The 26,212-nt window shown below is 36.5% G+C and overlaps 1 protein-coding gene across 3 annotated transcripts in view; it reads right to left on the bottom strand.

The window, feature by feature from the left end:
* The window catches only part of LOC106871713 (protein kinase C-binding protein NELL1), a 389,762-nt gene that overhangs the window by 151,165 nt on the left and 212,385 nt on the right, over positions 1 to 26,212 (bottom strand). For all 3 annotated transcript variants that reach the window (XM_052976225.2, XM_052976230.2, XM_052976231.2), the window contains exon 3: positions 8,222 to 8,372. In XM_052976225.2, coding sequence (XP_052832185.1) covers positions 8,222 to 8,372 — 151 coding nt within the window. The remainder of the gene's footprint in view (positions 1 to 8,221; positions 8,373 to 26,212) is intronic.

Here is a 26,212-nt window from a genome sequence, read left to right as displayed (position 1 = left end):
GTGGACGAGGACAAATAGCTGAACAAAATATGGCCTTGGGACCAAGAAAATAAGAATAGTGGGTAATGCTTAGAAAATATTTTGAATGATGGAGAATGGAGAGACAGAATTTGCGACTGGTCAGTTAAGGGACCAACACACACACACAACAGGCTTCTTACAGTTTCCATCAATCAAATCCACTCATAAGACTTTGGTCATTCTGGGGTGATAGTAAAAGACACTTGACCAGGGAGCAAGCTTCTTCTTAACCAAACAACCATGCCAGCACCTTGCTTTAAAACAGAAGTAATCTGTTTTAAAGTATTCATGATGGTATGGAAAGCAGCTCTGTAATAGTATACATGGGGATTGAGTATTGTACTGAACCTAGGGAAAAGTGAATAAATGAGAGTACTGACATCCTCAAAGGACATTGACATGCTATGTGTTCACAATTTGCTAAATCCGCACAACTGAACTGAAAGAACCAAGTAACTGAACAAGTCATTGTCATCTGATTTTTAAGCTCTTACTCTTTATCCATTTCCCTTTATGTTGTTTCCTCAACTGACAGCTGCAATAAAGTGTTATTATAAACAATGTGTATTTCATTAACAAAATAACTAAATAAATAAATAAAGAAACATACATTAAAAATAACACATTCCACGAAAACAAATAAAACAACAAATGCCCGATAACTGTGAGAAGTATTGATTGAAATATAAGTAAAATGCTTAGTAAATGTGAAGTTAGCAGTCAAAATATTTCTTAAATCTTTACATCAAAATCAAAACAAATAGAAAATCATTATTTTATTCTTTTACTTGTTTCAGTAATTTGACTGTTTCCATGCTGGAGCACCACCTTCAGTCGAACAAATCAACTCCAGGACTTCTTCTTTGTAAGCCTAGTACTTATTCTATCAGTCTCTTTTTGCCGAAACTCTAAGTGACGGGGATGTAAACACCAACATCGGTTGTCAAGCGATGGCGGGTGACAAACAGAGACACAAATACATATATATATATATATGACGAGCTTCTTTCAGTTTCTGTCTACCAAATCCACTCACAAGGCTTTTGTCAGCCTGAGGCTATAGTTGAAGCCATTTGCCCAAGGTGCCATGCATTGGGACTGAATCCGGAACCATGTGGTTGGGAAGCAAGCTTCTTACCATACAGCCAGTAATTATTAAATCAACTTCGTCATCAGTCAAATTTTAATGAGAACATTGAGAATAAATCTAAAATATTATAACATCCTCTCGCCAAGAAACAACTTTGAATATATAACTTGATAAAGTTTTAGTATAACTGAATATTGTATTTAATATCTGTAACTGTTGGATGCTTCAAACTCGTGTGGTTTTATTTTATTATTATCATCTCAATTCTACTATATTAATTTTTTTCTTCTATACATAGGCTCAGGCGTGGCTGTGTGGTAAGATGTTTGTTTCCCAACCACATGGTTCTGGGTTCAGACCCATTGTGTTACACCTTGGCTAAGTGTCTTCTACTATAGCCTCAGGCTGAGAAAAGCCTTGTGAGTGGATTTGGTAGATGAAAACTGAAAGAAGCCTGTTGTGTATATATACATATATATATGTGTGTATGTGTGTGTTTATGCCCCACTACCACTTGACACTTAGTGTTGGTGTGTTAATGTCCTTGTAACTTAGCAGTTTGGCAAAAGAGACTGATAGGATAATTACGAAGCTTACAAGAAGAAAAAAAGTAGTGGGGTTGATTCATTAGACTAAAAATTCTTCAAAATGGTGCCCCAGCATGGCCACAGTCAGTTGACCGAAAACAAGTAAAAGATACATTGTTGTAGACAGATATTTCTTGTACTATAAATTAATCATGATGTAAGAAGTGAATCCAATTTTAGAACACAAACTCCTTTCAGTTTTTCTTTTATTAGATGTGTACCAAATCTGAAAATGTCATTGCTAACAAGTGGCAAATTCTCTCATGTGTACCAACCAAGCCCACCAAGGTTTCATCTGTTGCAGACCATAAAAAGATAGAAAGTATTTGAGTTGGCAGAAGTAATCATTACTGAGTGCTTTTAGAATGTCTCTTTTGCTTTCTGTATACTTCTGCCAGTTTGTCTTTAAGTTACTGCACTCAATGACACCACAATCCAGCTATATTACCTCTATCAGTTACTAACTCTGCTAGAAACATCAAATGACTCCCCCTCATATCATATCTTGCAATTCTGAAAAATAAAAATGTTTAATTAGGTAGTGTAGACTTAATTAATGTGATAGCTATGGCTAAGACACATTTGTACATCATCATTCACTCTAGTCCTGAATAATAGATCACACCATTAAATCTTGCAAAGCAACTACAAATGGTAGATGTCACAATATCAGTTGATCGCCCATGCACTCATATATTTATGATGTTGCCAAAGCAGGAGTGGCTGTGTGGTAAGAAGTTTGCTTCCCAACCTCATAGTTCCAGGTTCAGTCCCACTGTGTGGAACCTTGGGCTATATCATCCATACCAATCTCATAAACCTGGAAAGGACTGGCAATGATTATGAGCACTGTTCCTTCACCTCTGACTATCTTATGAAAAAAGAAAGATAGAGTTTGATAAATAATTACATATAAAGTTGTCATTTAATTTCCTAATCTTCATAAAGTTCATGAACCACAGACAAAATGCAAAATAGCAACAGTTTCTGGTTACTATATTTTCTTCTTTATTTCTAATCTATAATCAATGGTTGAAAGCACCAAATCAGACAAAACAATTATAGCACAATAATAGCAAGGTATAAAGTGATTATTAGATCAGCTCAGTGCATTGTCATCAATCGGGTTTTAATGAGAACATATGATAAATCCGAAATCTAATTAGATTATGTTCTACTTAGGCTGTTAGCTTAAGAAAATCTCTGCTTACATGGAGTTCTTAAGTCTTAGGAAAGTCCTAATTTGACATATAGCTGTAGGAGATTTTCTTCATTCTCTGGTTGTCTTTAGTTCATTTTGACAGGCATCTTCTTAAGTAACAGTTATAGATCATCATTCATAGATACAAATGACTAGTATTACTACAATACATCCTACAATATTCCCCCCCCCCCGCCCCCCCAAAAACCTGTTATTGTTATGACAGCAGTCTTATTTCAAGGGTCAACACGGTTTTGTTGTTATAGAAGTGTCAATGAAACTTTGTAAGATAACAGATATTCTAGCTTTAATGAAGCCGTGAATGTCAACATAACCTATGTAGTAAGACAGATATAGTTTTTTAATGCGAAGCAGACATTAGCAAACAGGAGAGAATAATGCTTAGGGCAGGTTTTGAACTTGTGACCTATTCAATGGAGACAAAATCAATGCCAGAAGATAAGCAGTGCTGAAAGAGGATAACATTGTTTTAACTAAAAAATATAAGTCATTTACAAACTGTAAGTCAACTCATTGCTTTGTAAGCTTCTCAAGACAACCCTAATTAATGACACTCATTAGTATAACGACAATCCAAATTGCTGATCAGTGAGAAACAAATTATATAGGCATGATCGCTGATTGGTTAGAAAAGCTGATGACGTAGGAATGTTTGGGTGCTAGTAGGGTTATGTAAATGAAGGAAATCGTACATTAGCTGATTGGTTGATTTATCTGAAAGATAATGATGGGGGTATTTCTGTTGTTGCATGCTTGTCTAGTGATAGACAGATGTTGACAAACAATTGCAAATCTGTGAATTTAAATTCAAATCACTGATACACCACAAAAAGGGAACAAAATGGAATATTAGCTACACTAGTTTCCTGCCTCGATTGCTGTTCATGAAAAGTGTAACAATTGGTATTTGCTCTTAAAAATATTGAAGGACAAAAACAGGCATCAATAAAGACAACTTTAACCCTGTCATGTCATGTTCCTGCTATAGTGGGATTAGTTTAAATGTCATCACTACTGGATTCCTGATAAGGCGGAAATAAACAATATACATAGAAAAAGAAGATGCAGCTGGTTCTGTCCATAAGTTACTCTTGCTGCATGTATAACTATTTATGTTTTTGCTCAGGAGCTCAGTTGGAGAGTAAAGCTAAACAGAGGAGCCCAGGTCTGAGAGGGCAGAATGGTAAAAATGCTGGTTATTGGAAAAGTCTTGAAAAATCAAAGTATAGTATGAAGCTCTCATATCAAAAGGCAGGACCACTAATAGAAAGAATTATAAATTCAGTCCTTGATAAATGGCAGGATAGCATTTAATGATATTTTAATCAAAATTACCTACCTCTCAGTAAATCAGTTAGCTATGACAAGGTGATTATGTAAACATTTTTATTGAAGCCAGCCTCTCTAGCATAAAAAAGTTGTTGAGAAATGCAAGCATCAAATTTATGGATTTATGTTTAAGTCACTGGTATGCAACAAATATAACCACATGAGATATCTGCTACAGATTATTATTACTATTCAATAGAGTTGCCTATCAGTTTTTCTCAAACACACTTGTGATTTGGGAGTGGGCACACAGACATTGCCAATGACATCATGAATTTTTATTGATATTATATCTACTTTCTACTTAACTTAAAAGATGAAGCAGCAATGACCAATGAGAGAAGTCTGTTGGGGGTTGTTTAATCCTTTAGCATTTAAACCGGCCATGTCAGGCCCAAATATTCTACCTGTGTTTTCTTTACGTTCAAACCGAAGTTTGGTCTTTCACACCTATCCTACAATGCCACGCTAAATGTGTAAGCAACAACATCATTAAAATCTTGAAGCTGTGAGATAATGCACAATTAATTCAAAGCAATAGGAATAAATAAGCATTACATTTGACAGAGTAATCTGAATGCTAAAGGGTTAAAGTAGTGGACAGTCATCCAGTTGATTTTAATCCTATAACCAAAATGATACGAGAAGAATGTTCACTTTAATTCATTAAACAAAGATATAATACTGCAATATGGAGAGTATATAATCATGTATATGTTCAATGATATATTTCATTAGTGCATTTGTTAATTTTATGCCCATTTTTTTACATCAGTTAGCATAGGTCAGACAAGTATATCTTATTAAAGCATTATCATACAGCTGGATACCCTTCTTTCTGTTAACTCTTCCTGTTCAGAAGTTTTCATTCCACTCATCTTTGATAGCATAGAGTTACTGGGCAATCTGTTGAGCACAAACCTTTGACATATGATACCACTCTGTAACTCATGGCTCAGAGTAGAATATGGACATTAAAGCCCAATTACACACACATGCACAATGGGCTTCCACACAGTTTCCATCACCAAATTCACCCACAAAGCATTGTTCAACCTTGGACTACAGCGAAGACATTTGCTACATAGTGGGACTGAACCAGGAACTAAGTGGCTGTTAAGTGAACTTTTTATCTACACAGTTATGTCTACACCTGTTAAGTACATTACTTACCGTAAAAACCCATGTAATTTACGCACTTTTTTTTTTTTGTTGCAAAAACAAAAATAAACTTTAGTGGGCACATAAATTATATGAATAGATCATTTCCAGAAATTTTTAGATATTTTTTTTTGTTGAAAAATGACATACAAATGTAAACATTCATACGGGGAAGTTGACTCATTTAATGTCAGAATAGGTTTTTACAGAAAAAAATATAATGAAGTTGACTTTTATTTATGCTGGATGGTATAATGCTTACTTTTTCTGTATAAATTTACTAAAACCATTAAATGGTTAACTACTTTTTGAAGTTTGACGTTCATGCTGGTAATCACGGTCCAGGCCATATTTTACATTGCTTGGAGTTTCTACCTATCACAATGGAGACCAGCAATTTCATTAAATAAATAAGTTTTTCTCTGCTTAAGAAGTCTAGCTTGCGTTTGCCTCCAGGAAGCTATTGCTTACTTTCTCTGTGTTAGGACAATGAAATTCATCACCACCGACATCACTGCTACCAGCTCTTACTGCATCTAACACCGATGACAGCATCATAATTCATCCTTGCACATGTAAACTCACTAACTGAATATGTCTTAGCGTTCCTACAGAAACCTTCATTTACCTTATACGATCTTTAATGTCGTTTCACATTCATGTTGAATTATACAGCAATCTTATGTTCTCTTCATAGAATACTTGTAATGTATGTATTACCAGTTCTTTTGGTATAGTAGATTTTTGCTATTCTTGTTTATGTCTCCTCACAGACATGTATATTCTAACAAGTCGCTTCTTAAATTTTGCACCTCTCTTTTGCAATAAACACTGAGTTAAACTTACAAAGCTGTTTATTCTCTCCTTTTGATTTTTAATGTTTATTTTAGTGGGTTATCAAACTATCTGTTTGGTTTCCTGGCTAATGACAGTAATGGCAAATTTTAAAGTTTGTTTGACATTTTATAAGTGTGAAACGGATTAAAATTTTGATATTCTGTATCAAAGGTTCCAACAAGAATAGGCAGAAAATCAGAGCTTGAGACAAGAAGACACTTTTGACCAATCAGAATTCTGCTTACATAATCAGTTTGATCGGTCACCTTCCTCTGTCAATTGAGTAAAGTGTCGCCCAAGCTGCTGTTTACTGGTAATTAAACTTATTTTGCAACACTTGTGCATATTTATCAGCTTTGTCTTTGTTGATAAGAATTATCAACAACTTTTCCTGTGATTGTGATTTGAGAAGATATACAGAAATATGCTAAAGATTGGACGTAATATCTTGTGAGCAAGAAATGTAAAACAACGTTTATTATAAACAACACAAACACTTCACAATTTAATAGCTTTCAATGTGATGCCTGTTAAGGTCAACTTTGCCTTTCATCCTTCTGGGGTTGATATATAAAGTAATATTCTAAGGTGGTGGACCGACTGGTAGAAACAGTAGAGTACTGAATGTCATGTATTGGGGAGTAATTGTTCTGGCACTTTATGTCCTGAGTTCAAATCTCACCAAAGCCTATTTGAGTGATAGGCTTAATCTGTCACTAGGTTTAACACTACCATCTAGTACAATCACAGGCAAACTGTGGCTCGTAGGGCTTTTTGGATTCTGAATAGCATGCTTAATCAAAAATTGCCTTGAATTCTTTCAGTAGTGCAGCTCACCTGATGGTGAACCATGTCTCATGTAACCTGCTTCTCAAAAAAGATTACCCATGCCTGATCTAATATCTTGGGTGCCTTTAGCAAAGCCCACGCTATTACAAGTCTTTAGGCCACATCTTTGGCTTGAGGATAGCTACCTCCTTTCTGTCCCTAGTCTCAGAGGCCTTGTAAGGGGATATGATCACAGCTTTTCCTTCCTGGTTAAAAGGTCAACTCCCAGGCCCTATTCTACCCCTCTTCTTCAAGATTACCCTTTCCTGGGATATCTTTTGCATTTACATTACCCCTTCAATGATCATCCTATAATAACACAATAATTAACTGAGCATTAATTGTGCTAACACATTTAACATAATATCTATAAACTTATAGTCTATGGAGACTAAACTGATGTATATGGGTTCTTCAACTTCTCAGATTAATGTCAAGAAAAATAAATTCATATATAGTGACTACCATAGCCAAAAAAAGGGTTGACTTATTCATCAAGACAACCTTGGAGGATCAAAAATTCCAAGTGAAATGCAACAAGATTTGGAAGGATATTGATGATGTTTGAATGCTTACGCTACATGTTTATGATGGAAAAAGAGTAAAATTCAAAATTTCCAAGATAAGTTAACAGGTTTACAGTGGAGCCTATTGTAGAGGAAATTCCAGCATTCTCAGCCCCTGCACTATATCCTTGCTCACTGTTATTGGGAGAGAGATGGCTATCCACAAATGTGAGTCCCATGAGTCAGAGTGGCTGTTCCAGCCATCCTCTGGGGTAACACCTTTTCCATTGTCTGCTGGGACTATGAGGTAGACTGACAAGCCTTTTTAGATATTACTTTGCTGTGAGGAAAAGGAAAGTTTATCTCACATGAGTTCACATAAATTAACATACATTAGTTTCTTTCTATTTGCCAATAAATAATAATTACTTACGAAATCTGAGATTAATAGAAGAAATGAGGAGTCTTGAGGATCAAGTATCTCTTAACATTATTTAGCTACTTAAATATAAGTGGCTATAAAAAACAAAAATAATTAATAATAGGCCACACACTGGGTCCACAGATAACACATCACCATGCCATCATAGCTTTAAATCCACAGAAAAAAAACAACAACAAAAACTAAGGAATATTGTACCTGTTAATGCCTGTCGAGAGGGATAAAATACTTCCACTATCTCCAATTTCTTGCTTTAATGTAGCAAGAAATGTAATGTCAATGTTCTCTCTGAGAAATCTCTGGGCCTTAGCACTGACTGCATCTGGTAGAACAACCACTCTCTGGCTATCTGTAACAGACATAAAGCAAATAATACATGTTAAAATAATTCTATCAACTCAAATACTTTCTTCCATCAGCCAAGATAATGTTACAGGGTAAAGAGATAATGTTACAGGGTAAAGAGATAATGTTACAGGGTAAAGAGATAATGTTATGCTTTCTCTGTGAATAGTGAGATTAATTAAGTGGCTCTAAGTGGATTAAATCCTGTGAGTTTTAATGGCAGCTGTGATATTGGGGAACTGCATTTGAGATTCAATGTGTTCTTTCCTTTTTTTTCAAGAGCAGAGACAATTGATTGCCTTATTCTTCTTTTTAAAAACTGTAGCCTACCACTTTTTAAAGATCATTTACATTTTGAACAAGAATTGGCTATTATTTCTAGCAGGTCAAGCAATAACATAACCCCTCCTTTGTTGGTTTGTATTATATACTACGATAAAGTTGGTGTGCTGGCAGAATTGTTAGCACACTGGGCAAAATGCTTAACAGTATTTTATGTGTCTTTATGTCCTGAGTTCAAATTCTGCAAAGGCTAATTTTGTCTTTCATCCTTTTGGGGTTGATAAAATAAGTACCTGGGTCAATGTAATTGACTATCCCCTTCCCCAAAAATTTCAGGCCTTGTGCCTACAGCAGAAAGGATTATATACGATGTTATCATTAATTAGATACTTAAATTTCCTTGAGAGAAACATTGAACAAATGTATTTATTGTAAGGTCACATTATGTGTTATTGGTTAATGGGAAATAATTTCAGATCATTATAACGGCTATTATACTGTGAGAAAAAGTAATAAGTTTAAAACTTATTTTGACCTACTATCATTTGATATGTACTTCAATTTGTTTCTTTTGGAAATCAGTGTTACGCTATACTTCCTAATTTTCTTAGTCCACTCACAATGGTAGCACAAATGACAAATCTTTTGCTGTTCTCAACATTCGACTCATGCCTATTCCCCACACCACCAACCTCACAAGCTCTTTCCATTAAAAATTTTTTTTATTCTTAAAATCAATATCTAGATCAGTGGTTCTCAGTCATTTTTCACCTGTGTACCCCTTTGATTACTATTTTATATTTTCTTCTGGTGGATCTCTATAGCCATTCAATGTTTAAAAACTAGTTTTATAGATACTTCTTTCAAACTTCCTGTTATTCACTCATTCACTTGTATATTTATTTATTTATGCACCCTTTTAAAGCCTAGCCAGGCTCATGGGCCCAGTTTCTATGGCGTATGTGCTCCCCCCAGCTGGACGGGATGCCAGTCCATCGCAGTGTTACTCAAGAAACAGGAAGAAAGAGTGAGAGAAAGTTGGGGTGAAAGAGTACAACAGGGGTCGCCACCACCTCCTTGTGAAGCTTTAGGTGTTTTCGCTCAATAAACACACACAACGCCCGGTCTGGGAATTGAAACTGCGATCCTCCAGCCGCGAGTCCACTGCCCTAACCACTGGGCCATTGTGCCTCCACATTCACTTGTATAGGTTGAACTATATAAAATGTTGGGGAAAGAAACCTAGCTGTTTCTTGCAATACATACATTTAAAGCAAAATATTTTCAGGGGCCCTTAAAATACTATTGTGGGTCTCCGATTAACTATTTTGTTGCGTGGACCCCCAAAAATCTTATATGGATCCTGGTTGTTGTGAACCACTGGTCAAGAGTAATGGTTCTCAACCATTTTTTTGTCTATGAATCCCTACTATTTTATTCTGGAACTCCCATAACCATTCAATGCTTAAAAACTAATTTCATAGTTACTTCTCTCGAAATTCCTATTTTGTTATTCAGTCATTCACTCATGTAAAATGTTAGAGAAAGAAATCTAGCTGTTTCCTGCAATACACACATTTAAATCAAAACTTTTCATGGACCCTGAAAAATCTTATATGGACCTCCCAGAGGTCATATGGAACCCAGTTGAGAAGCAAATACACTAGGCCATGCACCTTCACATATATACACAACTCATCCATCAGTATATATATGTATGCATGCATACACGTACACAATGAGCTTCCATCTATCATATTCACTCACAAGGCATTGATTTACCAAGGGCTATAGGAGAAGACACTTGCCCAAGGTGCCACACAGTGGGACTGGACTTGAAACCATGTGGTTGCAAAGCAAACTTTTTAATGACACAGCCATGCCTGCTTTTTACACTTATCTTGATAGACATTATAAAAAGCTATCAGAGCCAATGAGATTTTATGACTATTGTTATGACACTGCATATTAAAATAACTTATATTAAAGCAATGTATTTGTAATACAGCTGCATAGTTTTTCTGATAATACAAATATACTACTATGTTACAGTTTTGCCAACTGTAATAAGGTGGTTTTAACTTTTAACAACAAATGAATGTGTGATAAAGGAACTTTGATGGACAAATAAACTAAAAAAAAAAGAAGAAATAATAATATTTATGAAACTAAAGTAAAGATCAAATAAATAGTGTGTGCGTTTAATTGGCAAAACATAGCCATCTGCAAGTATAACAATATAAATAGATGAATGTGAATGTGTGTTTGTGGGGAGTGTGTACATGTGTGTGTGTGTATGCATGCGTGTATATATATATATATATATATATATATAACTTGACTCTGTCGGTCACCGTGGGTGCACCTAAGAGGTTCCTCTCTGGGGTATAAGTCTGGGCAGAAAGTCGACACACTGGTGAACACACAACCTAGGGTTGTTATGGAAGACCAGCAGCCACCCATGCTTACCAGCCTCCCCTCTCTATGCCACCAATGTTATCCAAGGAAGAGGCAAAGGCTGATACAGCTTGGCACCAGTGATGTCACAACTCATTTCTACAGCTGAGTGAACTGGGGCGACGTGAAATAAAGTGTCTTGCTCAAGAACACAACATGCAGCCCAGTCCGGGAATCAAACTCGCAACCTCATGATTGTAAGCTCGATACTCTAACCACTGAGCTATGCACTTTCACATATATATGTGTGTGTGTGTATATATATATATATATATATATATATATATATATATATATATATATATATATATAGTAGCTGTTGTACCCAGTGTTGCTCAGGTTTTCTCTGTTAAGGATAAGCTTGCCATTGTAACTTACTTGATGAAATTTCTTTCTGAATCTTACAGATGACGTCATGTTTGAGGTACTTTAGCAGAGGTACCTGATAATTCCCAGGTTGATTGGAGTGTAATTCAACTGCACACAAAATGTCTATTGATTTTATAATATTCCCCTGCATGTAGAGTTGACAGAAAAATAGATAATTGCGCGTGTGCCAAAAATTATTAAAATTGGTTGGATGGTGTGGGAGGAGTTAAAGTAACCCCAAACACACAGAGACAGACACCATATATATATATATATATATATATATATACACATACATATTTATGTGTGTATATATATATATATATATATATATATATATAATTATGTGTATTTCTTCTATCTTAATGAATAAAAATTCTTCTGATAGAATAAATGGGTTAATAGAAACCATATATATATATATATATATATATATATATATATATATATATATATATCACCTCCTGCAATTCCCCCTCCCCCTCACAAAATTTTTTTGGGGGCTTGCAAGGTACTTGGTAATCCTGTCAGTGCAGGGGCCACTTAAAAAGCATCCAGTCTATACAGTAAAGTGGCTGGTATTTGCAAGGGCATCCAGCAGTAAAAACCTTGCCAAAACTGACCTCACCTGTGCTTGTGCCACGTAAAAAGCAATAAGTCCACTCTCCTGAGTGGTTGGTGTTAGGAAGGACATCCAACTGTAAAAATCCTTCCAAAACAGTCAGAAGTCTGGTGCAGGCTTCTGCCTGGCTGTCTCCTGTCAAACTGTCCCATCCGTGCCAGCATGGAAGGCGGACAATAAATGATAATGATGATGAATGATGACGATGATAATGATATATATATATATATATGAATATGTGTGTGCTGCTGTACAGGTGCACAAGCATTTTCAAGTGTTAGAAGAAAAATTCTCAAATGTAATAATATAAATATTTTGCTTTATTCTATTTTACATTCTTTAATTTCATTTCCTTGGAAAATTTTTAAACTTTCTGTACCAGTATATAACAACCTAAAGAACAATTCATTCATTTCTTCTTGCTAACCTAATTATTATTACGCAATATACTATTCTGTACACAGCCCAAAACATTTGGTTTCCATTTATACATATACGTGGTGGTATCAAAAAGTCCCAGGACTAGTTGTGTTTACTGAAAAATTACCTATTTACCTAAGTTTTAACATCATCTCCTTTGAAATAGTCACCTTGTACATCACTACACTGGTTCCAACGTTCCTTTCACTTTTGGTATCTGGCCTGAAAGTCGTTTTCCATAAGTGAGTTGAAGGCCTGCAATTCATTCTAGGTCTTGACAACAGTGTTAAAACAATGACCTTTGAGCTGCATTTTCATCTTGGGGAAGAGACGAAAGTCTGAAGGTGCTAAATCTGGTGAATAGGATAGGTGTGGAAGCAATACCATGTTGTTTTTGGCAAGAGGCTCATGAGTGAGGAAAGCTTGGTGAAAACTTCAATTCTTCGCACTCCACAGATTTGGTCACTTTCACTGAATGTCCTCCCTCATACACTTGAAAATGTCACAGTAGAGATTCTTAATTGATTGTCTGGCAAGTCTTCCAGATCACTTATCGTCTTCCAGGGATGACCTTTCACTTTTGAAGCATCCGTGCCACTTGAAACATTGTGTATGACCCATTGCCTCATCGCCGTAAGCTTGCTGAAGCATGCTCAACAGACTTCCCAAGTTTAACATAAGAATTTCACATTGGTTCTTTGATCATGTCCATGACAAAATCACAGACTACAGCATACAGGTGATCACAAAAACACAAATTTCACAACTTGTGGAGTAAACACAGCGATGTCACTCATCACACTGCCTCATGAAGGTCACTGCTAGCTCTCATTACACACACAACCGTATGCTGCCATCTGTTGGTATGCTACAGAACTAGTCTTGGAACATTTTGATACCACCTTGTACATACATAGATATGTATATATGTGTATGTATGTGTGTGTATAGTGTATATACATACATACATACATACACATATGTATATATTTGTATTGTGTATTTGCTTCAGGTCTGTTACAATGTATGACACTCCATGTTAATATCTCTTAACTGAGTGGTCCAAAAAAAGAGATTGATAAAGTAATTATTAGACTTTATAAAGTAACGTACTGATATCAAGGCGGTGCTCCATCATGGTCGGAATCCAATGACAAGCAGGTAAAAGAGCAATAAACTTTAATCCTTTCATGACCCTATTTCTAATGAAATACATAATTTATATGTTTCTGTTAATTTGATATATATTTCTATTATTTTTACTGGTTTCAGTCATTGAATTGTGGCCATGCTGGAGCACCAGCCTGAAGGGTTGTAGTTAAACAAATTGACCTCAGTACATAAGTACTGGGGGGGGGGGGTCAATGTGTTTAAAGTCTGGTACTTATTGTATTGGCTGCTATTGTTGAACTGCTAGGTTACTGGGACACAAGCAAACTAACACTGGTTGTTAAGAAGTGGGTGGGGTAAAAACAAAGGCCTAAAGACACACACACATACATATGTATATCACATGATCACGTGACTGACCAGGCTATCAGATGTTGTTACACATCGCTGGTCACAATGTGCTTTTGCATTGTTTTAGCTTTCAAATGATGCCACCCTGCTGGCTGGGTGAGCAGGCCAACATCCCTGCCACCCATGAAAAGGAGACTGGAGTAATGTGAAATGAAGTGTTTTGCTCAAGTATGCAACACACCACTCAATCAGGGAAGCAAACCCAAGATGTAGCAATCATGAGGGCAACAGCCTAGCCACTAGGCCATGCACCTTCACATATATACACAACTCATCCATCAGTATATATATGTATGCATGCATACACATACACAATGAGCTTCCATCTATCATATTCACTCACAAGGCATTGATTTACCAAGGGCTATAGGAGAAGACACTTGCCCAAGGTGCCACACAGTGGGACTGGACTTGAAACCATGTGGTTGCAAAGCAAACTTTTTAATGACACAGCCATGCCTGCTTTTTACACTTATCCTCACATGAAATAATAATGGAATGTGTTACTATAAGTATGAAGTCTTTAAAACGGTCAGTCTTTATTTTGTCTCATAGAAGCAGAGGCCATCTAAGGCGGGTTGGTATCAAAAGGTTAACCAGCAATAATGTAAACTGAACAGTAACCTGATCCAGTGATATTTATTTCTTAGGTTAAGAGTTCCTGAAAAGGTTATGAGGTTATGTTCTTTAATCCATGGACTGATGAATAAAAGGATGTAACTTGATGGAATATATTATCTCTCCAATATGAATGCCAAGAAGAATACAATTCACTTCACAAAATCACTTTCCTAAATAATTGGAGAGAAACCAAGTTTTAAAAGCCTTTGTTCCACAAAATACAAAATACATACAGCTTTAGTTTCTAACATTCACTGAGCAATTAGAAACTAACTGCTTTTATAAAAGAAAGGATGATGAATTGAGAAAATTTGCCAAAAATGACGGAACATGCTTCACTTAAATCCTTGTGGACTATTTGTATTTTTCTATTTGCAGATGTAAGTCTGCAAACCATTTGCAACAAAAGTTGAATAGTGCAGATATTGGATATTGGCAACATGACTAATGTTAGTACTGAAGTTTGATATAATAAGCTAAAATACACAAACAAGAACTATATTCCATTTGAATACAATTTACAAGAGGAAGTAATAATATATAAGAATGGGTAACTGAAAGCTGGATTCCTTTCAACAATAAACATGAAAAGAAAATTATCAAAGTGAATTCTGATCTCCTATGAAGACATAAAGCTTAATATTTATCAAATAAAGATATGTAAGATTCTGCACATTCATGCTGTTGTCTAAATTATTTGGTATAATGTGTGTGGCGTTATCTTTGCAACTAAAAATTAGATCTGTCACATGACTGACTGCAATTTTACCTCTACATCATTACATTTATGGTGTAGTGATAAAGAAGTTCGCTTCACAACTAGAGATGTTGGGTTCAAACTTACTGTGTAGCATCTTAAGGAAATATTCTTTTAACCAATTTTTCATGTTGAACAAAGCTGTGCGAGTGAAATAGGTAAATAGAAATGGAAACTAAAAGAAGCCTGTCACATGTGTGTGTGTGTGTGTGTGTGTGTGTTTGTATTTTCTCCCATCATAGATCAACAACTGATGCTGGTTTGTTTACATCCCTGTAACTTAGCTGTTCAACAAAAAGAATACTGACAAAATAAGTACCAAACTTTAAAAATAAGTGCTAGAGTTGATCTATTCAATTGAGTTCTTCAAGGTGGTACCCCAGCATGGCCACAGTCCAATGACTAAATCAAGTGAAAGATAAAAGATTATACATACACACACACACATATACTCTCCCCTGTGTGCCTATCCATACACTCTCCATGCTCTAACATATCTATCATACCCCACCACTCCCAGCCAGTCTATTTTCTCTTACCATTACTTGCTACAGTCATATCTTCTCCATGTCTAAACATCACCCCTCACACTCTGTACTACTCCCCTCTCTCTCCTCTGTACTACTTATACTCCACCCCACCCACTGTTCCCTGTAGATAGGACTCAATACAGCTCTAACACCATTTATTGCTCTCCCTTTCACTCTATCTTTCTCTCCTCTCCCTCTCGTTCCCTGTTCTAACTGGGGTAGCCAAGTATTTCCTCTGTAGTAAGACAACTATCTCTGTCCCTCTCTTATACTTTGACCTTTCCTCTAGCTCACAGCCACTTTCCTAGCTTCCATTCCCACTCCCAGCTGAAAGGTATTTGTCTTGCAAGATACTTTGCAACTCTGCTGATGCTGGTGCCACTTAAAAAGCACTTGTGCTAGGACCATATAAAAAAAACACCTGTGTTGGTGCCACATAAAAAGCATCCAAAACACTGTAAAATTGTTGGCATTAGAAAGAGCATCCAGTTATAGAAACCATGCCCAAAACAGACAACGGAGCTTGGTGAAACTCTCTGGCTTGCCAGCCCCTGTCAAACCACCGAACCCATTCCAGCATAGTAAATAGATGTTAAATGATGATGATGATGATATATATATATACACACACAGGGTGCAATGGGTAAATCATTGGTATTTTATATTTTCGATTTTGTGCAAGTGCATTGTTTGTTTTTGATTTTGTCAACTACATGGTATAGTAGGGTCAGTTGGGCACCATCTGTGAGAAAAACAGCACCATGATGCAATTCACTGTCAGAAATTTGGAAATGACATGCTGTACTTCTTGGCATTTGCACCAGAAGCTCCAATATGAACAATTCAGAGTGTTTTGGTGTCAATCTGGAGATAGTGCAATCTGAGGACTTGTACCGAGAGTGATAAAAATCAAACATACAGTCAACATCACTAGTGATGACAATGCTGTTACAGAACCTCAGTGATTGAGTAAATAATATGTAAGATTGATTACCAACACATGGGTCATAAGTACAGCAAGTGGTTAATGGGATGTACATCTGTGTGAGAGACATGTGATGTGTGCGAGTGATGAGTGTATGTGCATGTGATGCGTGTGTGCATGGTATGTGTGTGTGTCTGTGTGATGTATGCAAGGTGTGTGAGTGGTAAATGCATGTGTGTGTGTGTGTGTGTGTGGAGGCAGGTTTCAGTTTTAAATAAGTTTTTAAATAAGTTTTCAGCTTTAAATAAGTGCTACAGTTTTTATTTCACAATAAAGATTATGAACAAATCATGTTCAACTGCTTGGAATACTTAAAGCATTTCACCTATGAAGCTATGAGAAAATTGATGCAAAACACAAACATACACACACATAATTGGAGATGCAAGTATGGTCGTGTGGTTAAGAAATTTGTTTTACAATCAGATGGTTTCAGGTTTAGTCCCATTATGCAACACTTTGGACAAATATCTGCCACAACTTCAGAGTCACTCTCTTGTGTATGAATTTGGTAGGCGGAAACTGTAGGAAGCCTACATGAAAGCATATGCACCTGAATGTTGAAACCCCATAGCTTCATTTGAGAGAGACAGTGATGTTTAGATTCTTTGTTGATGTTATAACAGTTTTACAAAATGGTGGAATAAAAAATCCCTTACTTGAAAATTAAGTAAGTGTTGGTGACAATAAAAAACATCATCATCATCATCATCATCAACCATGTCCATTTTCCAAGCAAGTATGAGTTGGATGGTTCGACAGGAGTTGGCAAGCCACAAGACTGCATTAAGCTCCACTGTCTGCTTTGATATGATTTCTATGGTTGGATGCCCTTTATAACACCAACCACTTTGCAGAGTGTACTGGGTGTGTTTTATGTGGTTCTGGTACTAGTGAGGTTACGAAGAAACACACACACAAAACGAGATCCCTCTCAGCTCAACTGAGGGAGGGGAGAGCAGTATTGAGGGAAGTGATAGCAGTATTGAGGGAGGTGATGAGAAGTTAAAGTATAAGAGGGGGACAGTAACAGGTGTCTTATTGTAGAGAAGATATGTGGTTACCCCAGTTTGAAGAGAAGGAAAATAGCAATGAGAATCTGTAAGGGTACACCCTAAACTTAGATGTGTCATGATGTACTCCACAGCCATAGAATCCTATGACAGGTAAGTTTCTATTGAAACCCTTGCAGGTATGTAAATATGGACACTAAACAAATGAACACAAACTCACATTATATATATAAAATGAGTGGACAAACGAGAGAAAAGGCCACTGAACACAATTAGTAGGAGTTACATGTATTATTTAAAACAGTTTGGTTCAGTTCCAGGTGGCTTAAAGTTTTGCAGGCCTCTAACAGAAGATAGTCTCTTTCAGGCTTTTGATTACCAAATTGGTAATCTGAAGCCTGAAAGAGATGGCCTTCTGTTAGAAGCCTGCAAAACTTTAAGTTGCATGGAACCAAATGAAACTGTTTTAAATAATATATATATATATATATATATATATATATATATATATATGCACACACACACATATATAAACATATATATATGTATGTGTGTGTATATATATATATATGTGTGTGTGTGTATATTATATATATATGTATGTGTGTATAAATTAACAGTCAAAAGGTTTCATAGTAGACCATTGTGAAACTAGTAATATAATTTTGGCAGACGTCAGCATTGAGATGCCAGATCATCAATATTCTTTGCCAAAACCAAAAATGAAGGACTAACTTTATGGAACTTATCCAAGCACTATAAATAATATCAGAGTTATTTTAGAGCTACTTATGGAAAACTCTGTTCTTTCAGCTATTGTACCAATGACTGCTATGTGGCTTTTGAATAACTTAACATTGGGATTTCCCACAAGATTCAACTTAATAAGAAATGAAACTGTATCAAGTTTATGCATTTACCATGTTGCATTAGTAACATGTAGGGGTTGAAACCAGATTGCTAAATTAACTTTTCACTGGTTTTGGCACTTTAACATATTTTTTGGTTTTGGCTGGCCATGGTTTCTTTACCTAAAATGTTTCTGTCTAAGGAAAAAGAGGCTTCATTTACTTTGATTTATTTCATCTTTCACTGGTTTTACTGTGGTCATGCTGGGGTACCACTTCGAAGAATTTTAGTCAAATTGACTCCAGTGCTTATTTTGTAAGTCTGGTGATTATTCTACCAGTCTCTTTGGCTGAATTGCTAAGCTGTGGAGATGCAATAAAGTCAACACAGGCTGTCAAGTGGTGGTGGGGAACAAAGATATACACATATGCACACACACACACACACACACACACACACATTTATATATACAACAAGCTTTCACATAGTCTCTTTCTACCTAATTCAGTCACAAAGTATCGATTGGCATAGGGCAGTAGCAGAAGACACTTGCCCAGGATACTGTGCAGTGGGGTTGAACCTGAAATGATGTAGTTGAAAAGCGAACTTTTTAACCACGCAGCCATACTGGCACCTGGTTTTAATAAAAAATATTGACTTTTTAGTGTAAAAGCTTATCCTACCTGGGACCAATGATGTTTTACTACAAACCTAAACAAGATAAAGAATATAACCAAAGTTACTAAGCCCTGAATCCACTACTCTATCAAATTTATACTGAAATAACATAAACTATGAAACTCATATATTACAGTATTGTACATGAGGGAATCACACACTGAACTGTAGTAGTTTACATAAAATAAATACACTAATTAATAGTACTAAAGAACATACTGATTAACTTTGGAACTCTAACTATTACTTGTTTTCAATGACCACAGTAATTTGTTTAGCTTTAAGTATACAGTATATAAATATCTTCACTTCGTCTCTTCGGTACTCTTGAGAAAGCCTTCTATTTTTAAACCAACCATAGCTTTTGGGAGATTTCCAATTTTAGAACAAAACGACACGAGATTGTTTTATTTTGTGTACTGTTTGATGTGACTTATTTTACTCTGGCAAATTCTTTCAAATCCATTCATGTGAGTAAGTAAATAAACTTGTTTGTTGTAGTTTAATGTTGTCTCTTTAAGAAGATCATTGTTTTTTTGTTTTTTTTTTTGTTATTTTTGCAGAGGTAGGAATTTAGTAATTCTTTGCGTACAAGTAATTTAGTAATTTAGAAAATAAAATCGAGGTTATCCTTGCAAACAGGCATGTCCCCTACATCCCTCCTCAGCTAAGCGATCCAGATCTTGCAGGCTCATGGGTGCAGGTGCCATGTAAAAAACACCCATGCTAGTGCTGTGTAAAAGTACCCAGTACACTCTGTAAAATGGTTGGCTTTAGGAAGGGTATCCAGGCATAGAAACCTTGCCAAAACAGGCCAACTCCTGTCAAACCATCCAACCCATGACAGCATAGAAAATGGACGTTTAGTGATGATGATGATGTAGCTCATATATTAGTTTTATGTGTTTGTAGGAGTGGCTGTGTGGTAAGTAGCTTGCTTACCAACCACGTGGTTCCGGGTTCAGTCCCATTGCGTGGCACCTTGAGCAAGTGTCTTCTACTATAGCCTCGGGCAGACCAAAGCTTTGTGAGTGGATTTGGTAGACGGAAACTGAAAGAAGCCTGTTGTATATATGTATATATATATATGTGTGTGTGTGTGTGTGTGTGTGTGTGTGTGTGTGTGTGTGTGTGTGTGTGTGTGTATGTTTGTGTGTCTGTGTTTGTCCCCCCAACATCGCTTGACAACCGATGCTGGTGTGTTTACGTCCCCATAACTTAGCGGTTCGGCAAAAAGAGACCGATAGAATAAGTACTAGGCTTACAAAGAATAAATCCTGGGGTCAATTTGCTCGACTAAAGGTGGAGCTCTAGCATGGCCGCAGTCAAATGACTGAAACAAGTAAAAGAGTAAAAAAGAGAGAGTAGATATTTGGGTGACCTTTAGATTTAACAATTTACTTAAACTGTATATTAACATACGAAATCAAACTAAGCTGAAATAATTCAAAATAAAGAGATGCTACATGGTGGTTAGATCTGAAAGAAATAGTGGCCAATGCATCCTCAAATCACATTGTAACATTGTCTTAAAAAAGTAGGTGTATTTTGACACAGGTGTCAATGTGAAGGTAAGAAGTTTGCTTCTCAACCTCATGGTTTTCAGTTTAATCCCTCTCTATAGCAACTCGGGTAGTGACTTGAACCCTTGACGTTGTAACTGATGCAGTGCTGTTTTTAATCTATCTATCTGTCTACACACACATCATCATCATCTTCATTTAACGTCCGTTGTCCATGCTGGCATGGGTTGGATAGTTTGACTGGGCTGGCATGCTGGAAGGCTGTGCCAGGCTCCAGTCTGATTTGGCATGGTTTTCTACAGCTGGATGCCCTTCCTAATGCCAACCACTCCAAGAGTGTAATGGGTGCTTTTATGTGCCACTGGCATGTGTTCCAGTTGCATGCAGTATCTGTTATGACTGATTTTGCTCAGCTTGATGGGTTTTCTTCTCAAGCATGACATAATGCCAAAATTTGAAACCAATTTAGTTATCCATCTTTGATCTTCAGTTCTGACATAATCCAAGAGTTTGGTGTTGGAAATAAGACTGATGAAACTAACATGAGGTATGTCCAATAACATGAATTCTACACCTCAACAGTGAATGACTACTGCTATGATGTCTGCACTGATATGATTGCTCTCCTAGTGGGACATTTGTCAAATTTGTAATCTGGCCCTCACTGGATGTGGTTAGCATTCATGAGGAATGTGGTGAACTCATTGGTTAGAGTTGGCTCAACCCACCCTGGATGAATGCCATCACAAGTACAAGTAGTATGTCCAGTAACACATATCCTTGGTGTAATCCTCCAACAGAGTCCGTGAGTCACAATTTGTGATGAAGCTAGGTCTTTAAAGCACAGGTAGAATATATTCAACAAGTCAGTTTCCATCTGCCCAAGATTATAGTTAAAAGAGACCTGTCCAAGGTACCGTGTAGTGAGGTTGAAACTAGGATCCTGTGATTGCAAAGAACACTTCTTACCCATTCAGTGCACACAAACACACATATGAAATTACAAATGAACACAAACACGCATACATACACACACACACTGTATTTTTTGGCATACAAGCTGATGTAGTTTATAGCATAGATATATAGTGTAAACATCATCACTGTCTTTCCAAATCCTGCTGCATTTCATGTGGAAGTTACACATGTACATAAACACACACATACATGAAATTATATGTGCACACAAACACACATATGAAAATACAAATGCACACACACACACACACAAATATGATGTAATTACTTGTTGTGCTGAAGTTAATTGAAATGGAATTAATTTGTTCCACAGCAATGACCAATAGTTTCAGCTTCCTTCCCGCATCATTTTTTTTTTCTTTTCTATGCATATTGCATTGTTAATTTATGAAACTATCACTGCAGCTATATGCTGCATTTACTGCACACAATTTCTCAATACAACAAACATCATCTCCTAAACATGAAAAAGAAAAAAAAACAAAAAAAAAAGGGAAATCAATCTCCATTATCATACCTCCCCCTTTCCTTTCCCTTCACTTTACTTCGATGAACAATAGATTACTTACATAAGAATATTTAGATCTTTTCTATTTTTCTGTTACTAGGTATTCTTATTATTATTACTATTGTAGTCAGTGTCATTATTACCTCCGCCTTAACGAAGGCGGAGGTATTGTTTTCAGTCGTGTTTGTTTGTTTGTCTGTGGACAAGATATCTCAAAAACCGCTGGATAGATTCTGATGAAAGTTTCAGGGATGTTTGACCTCATGACTGGCATGAACTGATTAGATTTTGGGACCAATCTGGTACCGGACAAGGATTCTGGATTATTTTCCCCGTTTTAATTTTTGAGAGCGGTCGGGTTCATTTTTAGTATTCTCGTTTGTGAGAGCAGTCGAGTTTATTTCAGATATTCTAATTTTAAAAATCATCTCCGGCTAATTGTTGAGAGGACGTTGGTGTTGCCTTAGCTGAGGTTTGCCCTCTCTAAGTACTCTTGGTACTACCACTACTATTTTTAAAATTATTATTATTATTATTATTATTATTATTATTATTCAGGTAGTGAGCTGAAAGAATCATTACTGCACAGGACAAATTGTTTAACGGCATTTCTTCTGGTTTCATATTTTGAGTTCAAATGCTCCTGACAATGACTTTGCCTTTCATCCCTTTTGGGCTCAACAAAATAAGTACCAGTTGAATACTGGTGTCAATGTAATTGACTAGCACCATCTCCACAAAATTTCGTGACTTGTGCCTGTAGTAGAAAGGATTATTACTATTATTATTATTAAGGCGGTGAGCTGGCAGAATTGTTAGCATGGACAAAATGCTTAGCAATATTTCACCCATTGCTCCGTTACGAGTTCAAATTCCACCAAGGTCAACTTTGCCTTCCATCTTTTCAGGGTTGATAAAATAAGCACCAATTGAACACTGGAGTCGATGTAATTGACTTACACTCTCTCCCCAAACTGCTGCCCTTATGGCAAAATTTGAAACCATTATTATCATTATTATTATTATTATTACTATTGTTATTATTATTATCATTATTATTATTATGGCAGTGAGCTAGCAGAATTGTTAGCAGCCAGGCAAAATGCTGAGCTGCTTTTCGTCCGTCTTTACATTCTGAGTTCAAATTCTGCCGAGGTCGACTTTGCCGTTCATTCTCATGGGGGTGATAAATTAAATATAAGTGAAAGACTGGAGTAGACATAATTGACTAGACTTCTCTCCCAAAATGTCAGGCCTTGTGCCTTTAGTAGAAAGGATTATTATTATTATTATTATTGAACAGCGCATGCTATCTAAGTGACACTGGGGTACAATTACATGATGCCCAATATACCCATCATGACTACCTGTTTGATAAGGGTACACCAGGCACATGCATCATAACCACATGTGCATGACATGATCTTATATCAAGATAAACCAGTGCATGACCTTGCAGGTGGGGCCCAGTTAGAATTTTCTTCAAGTTGAGTAGCCCATCCTGCTCAAAAGGTCTCTGAATAAGGTTTGTTTAAGGATGATGAACGAAATACCCATGCTTTCAGAAGCGAATTATTCAAACCCGAAAGAATTCCTCAACACATGGCTATGATGCTCCCCTACTACTTCTGCTTGTGATCAGAGATGCACATATCGTCAGCCACCAAGGGACATGCTCAACTGGTTATGGTCAAACAACTGACAAGCAAATCTGTGGTATTGAGCAGAATATTTACTGTAAGCCCACCTTTTATACCATGACAAAACAATGTACATGATAACACTTCCAATCAGTTAAGATCAGAAGCCATGAGAGCCACTGCCTCGTACTGCATCAGGTCATTCATCGTTGTCGTCGTCATCATCATCATCATTACTGTTATATTACAGCCATCATCAGACACCACCAACTAATATATGATAAATAAAACTACTTTTGTTGATACATAATAATAAATAATAATTGTTTCTACTATAGACATAAGTATTTGAACTCAGACTACAGCAAGCTGGAAGAAATGCCATGAAGTATTTTGTCCAAATTTCTAATGATGCTGCTAGTTCAACACCTTTAATAATAATAATAATAATAATGGTTTCAAATTTTGGCAGAAGGCCAGCAATTTTTTTAACCTTGTGTTATCTTGAAATAGGGGTTGAAACATAGATAATACAGTCCTAGGTAACCCTGAAAAAAAAAGACAGGATGGTCATGGATAGAATGCCTTGAATCACACAAATACACACGCACATGTACTTGATCAGAACTGACTTGAGGCTAGTCAACTGCAACAACACCTCTAGCTAGTAACATTAATACTAAAAGCACTTGTTGCTACCAACGTCACCAGTCATAACTTCCATTCGACAACAACCAGCAGCAGCAGCAGAAGGAGGAGGAGGAGGAGGAGGAGGAGGAGATAAAGAAGGAGGAGGAGGAGAAGAAGAAGAAGAAGAAGAAGAAGAAGAAGGAGAAGGAAGAGAAGAAGAAGAAGAAGAAGAAGAAGAAGAAGAAGAAGAAGCAACAACACCATCATCACTACTGAGATCTGAAGTAACAGCCAACCAGCTATTAAATAAGAGAACCTCCACAGGATTGTTTGAGCTTGACCTGCTAGAATGAGCTACCAAATCTTCCTTAAATCACATTCTACTGTTTTGCAGGGCGAAGGACACATTGGACATATGTCGTCCTGACTGCACTGTGTCAGGGACAATCATATGAGGAGCAGATGGGGCAGGGTTATTGCAGCTGGAGCTCCACTTTTACCATGTCTACTGAGTCAGGGCCAAGATGGAGCTAAGTAACAAAACAACAACAACAACAATAACTGAAATATTGGCAGAATCATTGGAATGTCGGACAAAATGCTTTGTAGTATTTGGTTGGATTTGATTGGATAGTCCATGTTCAGTCCACTGCAGGATGAGGGCTTCAGCATGTTCTCTCCACCAACTACAGTCTGATGTGGAGGCCAAGAATTTGAACTTGAGATCTTATTGGTTTGATGAGCCTACTCTGCCACACAGGCTTGACATAGCTTGGCAGAGGGATGCAGTTTTTATACTCATACCCAAGAGTAGTTAAATCGATTACATCAACCCCAGTGTTCAAGTACTACTTATTTCACTGAACCCTGAAAGGCAAAGTCAACCTTGGTGGAAATTGAACCAAGTATTTCGTCTGGCATGTTAATGATTCTGCTTGTTTGCTATTTGGTTATAGACTACTATACCTTGAATATATGGTTATAAATCGTTATAGCTTGAATGTATGGGTACTGTTCCTTATATCTTGAATTCAAATCCTACTAAAGACAATTCTATTTTTTATCCTTCCAAGGTTAATTATAGCATCTGTCAAGTACTTAACAAGTGTCCCTCTTGTTAAACATTACATTTGACAGAGTAATGCGAATGCTAAAGAGTTAAATGGCCATGAGGGACCAGTGGAGTAAAATAGGAACCAAAGGGGTACACAGGCAAAAGATGGTTGAGAACCACTGACCAAGAGGATTGTTGTGGTTATTTAGTCTAGTTGCTAATTGTGAAACAGGTAGCACTGGTTTTCATGATTACCTGTAGCAGATCATATCTTATCTCACCTGACAATAACTAGGGTCAATTTAATAATGCTGATAACCATCCTAAGAAATTGGAAGCCCTATACCTAAATCAGAAATTAATATTTGTATTATTCTAATTTGCAATATTGGTTTCAAATTTTGACA

This window comes from Octopus bimaculoides, chromosome 2 (genome assembly GCF_046866305.1).
Source record: "Octopus bimaculoides isolate indiv1 chromosome 2, ASM4686630v1, whole genome shotgun sequence".
NCBI lineage: Eukaryota > Metazoa > Mollusca > Cephalopoda > Octopoda > Octopodidae > Octopus > Octopus bimaculoides.
This window is presented reverse-complemented; position numbering and strand designations above follow the sequence as displayed.